The sequence below is a fragment of the Glycine max genome, chromosome 2 (genome assembly GCF_000004515.6).
Source record: "Glycine max cultivar Williams 82 chromosome 2, Glycine_max_v4.0, whole genome shotgun sequence".
NCBI classification, from domain to species: domain Eukaryota; kingdom Viridiplantae; phylum Streptophyta; class Magnoliopsida; order Fabales; family Fabaceae; genus Glycine; species Glycine max.
In genome coordinates this window covers 44055306-44065610 of record NC_016089.4, presented here as the reverse complement: position 1 = coordinate 44065610, position 10305 = coordinate 44055306, and the positions used below count along the sequence as shown (strand labels likewise).

The window sequence follows — 10305 nt, the reverse complement described above, 5'->3', positions numbered from 1 at the left end:
ATGTTATGTATGATGATCAATCTAGTGCAAATGTCTCTCCAATGAGGATATCTTGTAATTGTATATTGATATAAAACTAAAATTTAAAGAGATTAGGGTGAATTAGATTGCACAATTCATTTTCATATAGGTTCACTCTCCAGCACACTATGAGCTATGTCTAATCCCCAATTATCAACCCCCAATTGAGATTTTCAACGAAAACTTCTATTATAAAAACAATATACCTCACTTAACATTCTTAGAATAATACACCTAAAGACCCAACCCTTCTTTAGAGATTTCTCACCACAAAGTGATTGGATTCTCTTTAAGACTACTTGTAATCTCAAGTGTTACAGAGCAATCGATTACTCTCTGAGGTAATCAATTACTTGACTCGAAGTAGTTGATTATTTTGACTCGTAATTAATTACATGTCACAGTTTTAAAAGTTGACAACTCTATGAAATAATTGATCGATAGCTTAAGCAATCAATCACTTCTCATAAAAATCAATTCCTTTAAACAGAAAATAATATAATAAAAAAGTTAGTTAAGTAAAGTTATAAAAAAAGACCTGTTTAAAGTTACGTTTATTTTGCTGTCACAAAAAAGTTACGTTTATTTTCATATTCAACATTTTTTAATTAAATTGATTTACTTCCTTTAATAAGTAGATGAAATTATAAGAAAAAACTATAAATTGAAAAAGAAAACATTTATTTATATAATAATATATAGTTTTTATAATGCATTCATATTTATATTATGATAAGGTTAAACAAGTTTGGAATGCAATGTCATGGAATCACACGTCAGACTTTGATATTTCTGACTATTGTTCTTGGATTCGTAAGAATATAACTGAGTGATCATGACATTCTTTTTGGCGTAATTTGCTGGTTTATTTGGCCTGCTAGGAACGACGAAATTTTCAATGATCGGGTCTGGTCTAGTTATCTGGTTCAGTACTAATCAGATTCATACTCTCCATGATTTCATTGTCTAAGTCTTTTTGGTGGAACATCATGATTTTATCAAATTAAATGTGGATGGGAGTTCTTTAGGTAATCCCGGTGCGGTGCGTTGGGATTCGGTGGAGTGTTGCATGATTCTATTGGTTAGTGGATTATTGGTTTCTCAGGCCATTGTGGATTTACTTCTAATCTTCATGCTGAACTCTTGACAATCTTTCATGGTTCAAATTGCTTGAAGTAGAGGTCTCAAGAAAGTTATATATCTGTGAGTCTGATGCATTGTTGACTTTGGATCTTTTTTTAATGATAATCTCAGGTTTCATCCTTATCAGTCTGTCATTAACAAAATTTGTCAGTTCAATCACTTTGATTGGGAGGTTGTCTTCAAGTACACTTGTAGGAAAGACAATAAAATTGCAGATTGACTTGCTAAAAATTAATGCATGGAGCTTCAACTAACCAGCATTTGCTCCTTTGGACATCTTGCCCTCATCCTCTTACTGATGTTTGTTTGAGTGGTGCTATGGGTATAATTGAGTTTAGATAGCTTGTTGTTTTGTGTTTCTTTTGGTTGCTTCCTTTTTGTATAAAAAAATATTTATATTACGAGGGGAGAAGAGAGAGAAATTTAAAATTTAATACTAGTTAGATAGGAGTGAGAATTTTTTTTAATTTAGTTATAATTACTATAATGTATTTAAATTAGTTTGAATAAAAAAAATTAGTTTGTTGCTTTCTTTTTTGTCTAAATTAAATTTTATGGTGTTGGTTGCTAATACATTTGGTACTAGTGAGTGCATTAGCATTTTCCATATATATCACAATGTTTCAAATGAGAAGAAATTTAAAATGAAAAATAAGAAGAATTAATTTTAATTAACACTTCAATTTTTAATATATCACATTTTTTTGTTAATAATTAATTAAAAAATCTAACTTTTTTATGTCGCATGACAATGATCATGTAAAATATCTTTCTTAATCGTTGTAAAAAAATTATGTAATATTACTCTTAAGACTGATTAAGCGTGATGTATTAAAAATTGAGATTTTAATTTCAATCATAATTTTTTTCTAATTATTATCCAACAATTAAAATTAATTTTTTTCATTTTTCATTTTATAATTCTTCTCATTTGAAACATCCTCATCTCTCTCTCTCTATATATATATATTCACACTACCACATCGCTCACAACCAATCCTACAAAGCCCACAAGAATGGCATAAAAAATGTCACTCTCAAGATTTACTATATAATTATTTTTATGAGTTAATTTAATTTAGAGAATGCAGTACTTACTCTTATAGTATCGTTGTTGATTTTGTTCAAGAGACTTGAAATTCAATCAATGGATTATTATTCAGTTATAAAAACTTACCATATCCGATTATCAATCTTTGTGCACCAAAGACAAAGAAATATATTCTCCCATCATAACCTGCGCCTATATATATATATATATATATATATATATATATATATATATATATATATAATTTTAGCAAGAAAGAAGTAACAAGTTATGCCAAAGAAAATAATTTGACAAAAAGACGAAAGCTGGCAGACCAAGCCCCACCACACCAACAACCATGTGCTTTATTTAATTTTCGACTATCCAAGTCCATTCCCACTTTCAAGCGTAGTATTTCGTGTCTTTCTAAATCAGCAACACCTTACATTGCACTACAAAGTCATAGCTGATTTCTCAGACAGACAAACACACACACGTACGTTTCTGAATCATAGGAAATGTGTCCTCTCAGGTTTATTCTCATATTCCTGTCGGCAACACTTGCCGGCTTCTTGGTCCTTAGAAACCTTAGATCTCAACCTCACACCACTGATGTCACTGAGTTGGAGGACGCAAACAGTGAAAATGAACACACCACCCTAACCTCAGATGCTGCTTCTCCTTCCTTAAACCATGCAAATGCAACTTCCAAGGTAGAAACAACCCTTTTCCACTTCTTTCTATTTGTGCTTGAGATTTTACAAAAATGTTTTTTCAAAAAAAATCCTAATGATTGGTGATTCATGCATCAGGTTTGGGGTGCATTGCTATCTGGGTTCTGGACCTTCCTTGACATGGCTAGCGGTCGCTATCTTTGGAAGCACTTGGTCTCATCCTCTTCAACGAAGCCTGAATGAACGGTTACTATGACACACACACACACACACATATATATACATATATTTGCTTTTAATGGTGATAAATTGATAATTAATCATAACATAGTTACAATAATCATGATTCATGACATGCATGTGGTTTAGACTTCTCTTCTAGTAATTGCTTCTTGCTTTTATGTAGTTGGTGCAGTATATAAGTAGTTGGTTGGTAGATAATCATGGCTCTTATGCAAATGACCAGGGATTTCACACTGAATCTGTATATGAATGAACATATGCTGAAAGGGGTGAAAACTTTAAATAAATCGATATTTTGCAGATTAGTCTTTGGCTTTCTGAAATTACCCCGGTTCAAAAAAAAAAGTTGTAATGGAATACGGCTTTTCTCCTCTGGAAACTGGTCTTCTTCTTTTTCTGATATTTTACAAAATTTCCATTTTAATATAAGGTTGGTTCCTTTAGTCTACTTTTGCCACATTGTATGACAATTTAGAATGAGTGAATGGCTACAATAAATGTTTTTTAATGAAATTTATAGACTAAAATAAATGCTTACAAGACTTAACGGGCATTTTAATCGGATACACTACCAATCACCTATTAAGGATGCAACTTGCTTCATCCAATTCAAAGAAAACATCTTTTCTTTTCATATCATACAAGGGAATTTGATACTTTAATCCAAAACTATTCAGATTTATAAGTTTTTTTTTTTCCATTTATTTAGTGTTCAATCTTTCTATTCTTATAGGATATGAGATTTTAGCTCTTACTTATACTCTAAAAATTACAAATATTTATTCTAGACATTTTGTAGTGCCAAATACTATTATCTTTTATTAAAATTGGTTTTAGAAGACGGGTTATTAGAATTGGTTTTGGAAAAATATATCCCATGTAGACAATTTTGGTATTTAATCTTATTATTTTTATAGAATATGAGACTTTATCTCATATTTATATTCTAAAAAATATAAATATTTATTCTAGACTTTTTGCTGTGCGGAGTACTATTGTCTTTTATTAGAATTGGTTTTGGAAGAAGGGTTATTAGAATTATTGCTTCATTTCTAAAAGTAATTAAGGATCTGTCTGATTTTCATCAGACAAATAAAAATTGTTCTAATATAATATCTGTAATTAAAATTAATTTAAATACACATCTCAATTTTGTTAAAATCAATTCTACTTAGCTTCAAAACAAGCTGATAAAAAAAAACTTAGCTTCAAAACAAGGCGTAACTAGATGTGAGTGTGATGAGTTGCTAGGGATATTGTTTGTGAGAATCATTATTCTAGACAGAAGAATAATGAGGTGTGTTTTGAACTTCAAAATATTAGAGTTAATTTGTTAAGATGAATTATGTTTCACTAATGACACAATTACCTTCAGAAGAAGGTCTTTGTATAAAAGTGAAAGCCGTACGCCAGATAAAGTCAATAAATTAAGAAACTAAACCATTTATATATAGTTTTTCTTCATAGGCAACTACATTCTCGTTATTCAGTCATGTCCTTAAAAACACGAGGAGCCACTAGAAACGGTTGCTAACCACTAAACATTAAAACTAAAGAAACATCTGCCAACAGAATTTGAGACACAGGACGTAATACAATAAGGTCATGGCATTGTAAAACAGAAGATAAGAGACAGCATTATTCAAAACAAAATTTCATATTATGTAATGCACAAATATAAGGCATGAGACATTAAAAACTAAGATAATGTTGTACTTATGACTGTGGTAATTGTTGTTGCTGCTTCTGTTGCTCCAACTGTTGTGATTGCTCTTGTTGGTCACCTTGCCAAACCCAAACAACGTCTTTAAGAGCAGGCCTAATGTCCTCCTTCAGTATTTTCTCATATTCCAATGTATCTCCATTTGATTTCTTCACCTCCACCAAATGCAAAAGTGGAGTAACCTCAAAGATCTCTGTATCAATGGATAAAATCCCCTTCCTACCTTCATGAAGGCCCTCCAATTTCAACAAACCTGCAGCCCTTTTCTTTATTTTCATCCTCATCTGCTTTGCGATTTCTTCCAGCCTGGAGATGATGACTGATGCCGGTTGTCTTGAAGTAAACCTTGCTTCCCTTTTCTGAATACTGTCTTCAAAGAATCCACAAAGATTAAAACCTGGTGAAAGGGAGATTATATCAAAGGCATTTATACTTACTGGCACAACTTGCTCTTCCCTTGCTTCTGCTGCTAAATCATCACTTTCATCACCACATTGTTCAGAATGATTTGTAACTGAAGGAGAGACACACAGGTTTTCCCCTTCTTGTGTTTTCTGTCTACCATTTGGCCCCTTCCTAAACCAAGAACATTGCTTAACCTTATCTATGGAAATCCTAGTTTCCGGATTCGGATCCAACATCTTGCGCAATAGCCGCTGAACACCTTGCGGGAACCAACTAGGACATTTAAACTCTGCCTTGCTTATCTTCCTATACATCTCCATCATATTAGGGTCATGAAAAGGAAAGTAACCAGCCAGTAAGACAAACAAAACTACCCCACATGACCAAATATCAGCTTTGGCACCATCATAACCTTTCCTTTTGATGACCTCAGGAGCAACATAGGCTGGTGTTCCACAAGTTGTGTGCAACAAGCCATCTTGCCGTTTGGACTCGGCCAACGCACTTAACCTGAAATCCGAGACCTTCAAATTCTCATTTTCATCCAACAGAATGTTCTCTGGCTTTATATCTCTATGGTATACACCTCGACTGTGACAAAAATCCACTGCACTCACTAGCTGCCTAAAATACTTGTGTGCAACTTCTTCTTTGAGCTTTCCTTTGGCCACCTTCTTAAACAACTCTCCACCTTTAGCATATTCCATAACAAAGTAAATCTTACTCTTGGTGGCCATAACCTCAAAAAGCTCAATAACATTTGGATGCTTAATCAGTCTCATAACCGATATTTCCCGTTTAATGTGATCAGCTTGCCCATTTTTTATAACCTTATCCTTGTCAATCACTTTAACAGCCACACTTTGGTTAGTGATTGTGCTACGTGCATAGTAAACCTTTGCAAATGTGCCTTGGCCTAGTAACCTTCCCAACTCATATTTTTGCATCAAGATGTTTGATGTGTTCTCCATAGGAAACATTGAAGTAGGACAGAAATAAAATACCACTCCCTCACCCAATTAAAATTTCTATATGATAGCAAATAAGCTATTCAACCGTCTTCACGCAGGTAATGTACTAACACAACAGGCACAACAAAAAAACTTGTGTTGTGCATCAAGGAATAGTGAAAGAATGAGCTAGAGATTTTTGCTCCACTATTACCAAGTATTAAGCAGGGCAGTGATAGCAAGGACATAACCTTATGGATTTCAGAGACACAGCACATCTCTCAGCATCCCCTTTTTGTGTATATGACCTTCCAATCACAGCTGAAGAATATGTACATACATGTGTACCAAAGGTAGGTGAGGAACTTCAGAAGTATACTGAAAATTTTGAATCATTTTCCTGAGTGTAACCACAGTCTGAACTCTGAAAAGCATATGTATAAACATTAATACTCAATTCAATAATTGTTTCGGAAAATTGTGTTTATATTTTATATTTGACTATCATCAAATAAAAATGAATACCAAAGACTAATACCCGACTTTCGAGTCAAGAGTTCATGACTGAATTGGAAGCAGTAACCAGATTCGTCCTCTCAAAATATATGATCTTTAAAACTTGTACATGAACATTTGATTGTAAACAACAATTGTTCCAGATATTACACTTGGATATAAATTGATTTCAAATTTAACACACACATACACGCATACAGAATGACAGTAGTATAATTATAATCTTAGAATCTCTCAATTACACTTTCTTCCACTCCATGATTGTTTGCAGTAAACAAATAAGTTTTGAACCTCAAAATCAGTGTCAAAGTTTCAATACCAAATTCACTTATCATTAGCTAGACGAATTTATGTGCCGAAATCATTTGAATATGTTGAAGTAATCCCACAAATTAAAGCAGAAAATAAGACAGAACCAAAACACCTAAACACATAAATAAATAAATGAAAAATAATAAACCAAACCTTGAGAACTGAGATAGAGCAGAGGTAGACACGGTTGTAGCTGCACCAAGCCAGAGAAAGAGAAACAATAGAGATTTGATGATACAATGAAGGGTTATAAGAAGAAAATAAATATATTAATTAATTAATTAATCAATAGAGCTATTACTCGTTAGTACTATCAGTACTTAGCATTCACATTATATATTCTTGTAGTATTTGGATATTATTTTTGATGGTGTGCTATTTGGCGATTACAATGACCACCAAATAAGACATAGGAAGTAGAGCCAAACACGTGTAAGCACATTAATGCGTCACGAGCAGGGGTTCAATCCTGAAGTTTCCACCTCTTGCCACGTGGCTGGTTATTTTGTTTATAGGAGTGGTCGCAAAAAAGGTTGATACCGCCACGTTGGCATGCACACCCGCCACGCCTCCATGAATATGATGATGATCTCGTGTTGATTTCCTTTTAAAAAAAAGGCAGGAGATTGATTTGGACCGAATAACCGATATACTTCATAATTCTGTCTTATTTTTATCCTAACAATCAAAAGATAATATTAATATTCAGTGATATTTGTAATTTTATTATCTTAAAAAATAAATTCTGACAAATTCGAAAAATAAAAAAACAAGATAAAAAATTATTTCCATTAATAATTAAACTTAAGTAATACTCAAACGATTCAACCTTAATTTCAACATAATAATCATTTATATTCAATTATTTGATTAACGAGATTTATAATAATTTTTACATTCCTTCAACCAACAAAATTATACCTTCTTGACACTCCATGATTCTATTTGATTAAGGAAAAACAATTAAAATAAATAGGATAAATAAAAATAGAAAAAGTAAATAAAAACATGCAATAAAAAATGGAATGAAAATAAATGGGTTTGATTATGAGATAAATAGGTAAATAAGTGAAAAATACAATCAATATAATTAGTAGATCTCACTTTTTTTTTCCTTGTCACATTTTTCCTGTTTATATATTCACATTTTTTTTTATAAATGTTAAAAACACATTCTTTTGAATATATTTTTTCTAATCTATTAAAATTTATTAAAAATGACAATTTTATGAATCACACTTCATATATAATTATTTTCTCTTTAATTTTATGATTTTCAATATATTTTAATCAATTAGAGAATGTTATCATCACTTCTCTTCATGTCTACCATATTTCTCTTTCACCAAACAAAGGATAAGAATAGGACTATATTCACTTTACTATATCGATTGACTTTTTTTTTTTTAATAAATAGACTATATAAGTATTTTTTTATTGACAATGATCCTGCTCAAGGTAAGATCACTATGAGTTATATATATCTCTCTAAGTATTTAATATAGTTGTACGTTATATGCTGAGGATTTGAATTTCAGATTACTAATTAAACTAAAATAATCTTACACCAATTGATCTACATATTTAGTGACAAATCCATGACTCTAAGGTATTTTTAAGAAAATAAAAAATTATTATTAATATTATCATAATATAAAAATAAAGATATAAATATTAAAATCAAGTATGTAGTGAGTCGAAAAGGAAATGAAATATCCAAGTAAATAAAGTATAAAAGTACCTAGTGAACTGAAAAGATAACCAAATGTAAGGAAAAAAAACTAGTTAATAAAACAAAATTTGACAACAGTTGAAAAATTGGAAGTAGCGAGTTCAAATTATAAAAAACAGAGGGACAAAAAGGATAACAACAGGTATATACTTATATTTTCTCACTCAATTATACTTAAGTCTGCCATGCACACACTTGATGATAATAGTTTTTCTTAAATATATTTTGATTAGTAAAGTGGAAAGAAAGTGAAGAGAGGAAGGGGTTTAGGAATAAAAAGTCTTAGAACTTTTAACTTGGTATTATTTGAAAAATGGCAGTGGCTATTGAAATGGGATCATAAAGTATTGTGGTTGGTTCTAAAGGGTAAATAAGATGGGGGAGGCAGGAGATGGAAAGACATGGATAGGGGAAGTTTTATTTGGTGCTTGGCATGCAAGATATTAATAACTTGGAGCAGGATCACCATTTAAAGTTCTCAAAGACAATCCATAAGAAGGTAGGATAGGGCAAGAAACTTTATTATGGCATAGCATGAACCATGGGTGGTACTGGGGGGTTAAATATGTGAGAAATTTCAAAGATTATATAAATTAAAATAGCAGCAAAGAAAAGAGTTAAGATGGTAGATTTAGGGAATTGGCAGGAAAGGTTGTGGAGTTGGAGTGGGAATAGGAGGAGGGCTTTGTTTCAATGGGTGCAGAAGTAACTGATGGAGATGGTAGAATTTGTGAGTCAAACTATAATGGTAGAAGGAAAGGAGGATAAATAGGTGTGGAAGGTAGAAATATCTGGCAATACACTGTTAAAATAGCTTACAAGACAATTATGGCAAACAGAAGAGAACTAGAGAATAAATTTTTGTGAAAATGTGGGCGAAAGGTATATCTTAATTAAAAGGTGCATTCTTTGTTTGTGTAACAGGAAAATAATGAAACAAGCGATCGAGGTGCAATGTAAGAGATGTTGATTGGAAGTAGAAGATCAAAACATATATATAGTCTTTGAATGCAAGAGCACAGGTACAATTTGGAATCAAGTTAAAAGCAAAGTCTGTCAAGTTAGAGGCGAAATAATTTTGTCTCTAATTAGCGATGGATACATACTTACATCTCTAGACATTTTTGTGTGACAACTATTTAGCTAGTGATAAAAATGATCACTTTTAGAGATGCAGAATGTCTGTGGCTGATTCTGTTTTTATATATAGTGTTCAATGTCATGACATCTCATCTTGCGATATCATAGTGTATCATGTTCTATCATCGTGCATCCATCAAGTTTTTTTTCATTTTTTTTACTTTATTTATGTATTTTGTTGTGAAAACTTAATCACTCTTATATTATCTTCTAACGCATGAATCAATTGCCTTAAAATTGTTCTAGTTTAATTATATAAAAATCTTAAATTCAAGTTTTGAATATACAATTACGATAAATATTTAGAAATTTATTATGAACTCATAATAGTGTTATTTGTCTTGAACACATACTAATAAAGGATATTGACCCGTGTTCTATAAAAAAAATGCCTACCCTTATATTGAAAATATTAT

The 10305-nt window shown here is 31.5% G+C and overlaps 2 protein-coding genes across 3 annotated transcripts; one reads left to right on the top strand and one right to left on the bottom strand.

The window, feature by feature from the left end:
* The first annotated feature begins 2526 nt into the window (after positions 1 to 2526).
* LOC102661286 (uncharacterized) lies at positions 2527 to 3249 on the top strand. The gene is made up of 2 exons (XM_006575383.4): positions 2527 to 2907; positions 3007 to 3249. The coding sequence occupies exons 1-2, from the start codon at positions 2713 to 2715 to the stop codon at positions 3109 to 3111; spliced, it is 300 nt and encodes a 99-aa protein (XP_006575446.1). The 5' UTR covers positions 2527 to 2712; the 3' UTR covers positions 3112 to 3249.
* A 1452-nt stretch (positions 3250 to 4701) lies between these two features.
* LOC100779316 (CBL-interacting serine/threonine-protein kinase 10) lies at positions 4702 to 7355 on the bottom strand. 2 transcript variants are annotated; one of them, XM_041008529.1, is made up of 3 exons: positions 7171 to 7355; positions 5272 to 6613; positions 4702 to 5200 (listed from the first exon to the last, which is right to left on the bottom strand). In XM_041008529.1, exons 2-3 carry the CDS (start codon positions 6217 to 6219, stop codon positions 5060 to 5062), a joined length of 1089 nt encoding a protein of 362 aa, XP_040864463.1. In that variant the 5' UTR covers positions 6220 to 6613; positions 7171 to 7355; the 3' UTR covers positions 4702 to 5059. The 2 variants fall into 2 exon arrangements, with proteins under 2 accessions (XP_040864463.1, XP_006575445.1); XM_006575382.4 differs by having other exon boundaries at positions 4702 to 6613; positions 7171 to 7350.
* Positions 7356 to 10305: the final 2950 nt, after the last annotated feature.

Bases quoted from the DNA above. Each gene is read 5' to 3' on its own strand.
- LOC102661286 (XM_006575383.4), top strand. From the start codon at position 2,713: ATGTGTCCTCTCAGGTTTATTCTCATATTCCTGTCGGCAACACTTGCC. The intron at 2,908-3,006 runs GTAGAAACAACC...TTCATGCATCAG, and splicing joins ATGCAAATGCAACTTCCAAG to GTTTGGGGTGCATTGCTATC.
- LOC100779316 (XM_006575382.4), bottom strand. From the start codon at position 6,219: ATGTTTCCTATGGAGAACACATCAAACATCTTGATGCAAAAATATGAG.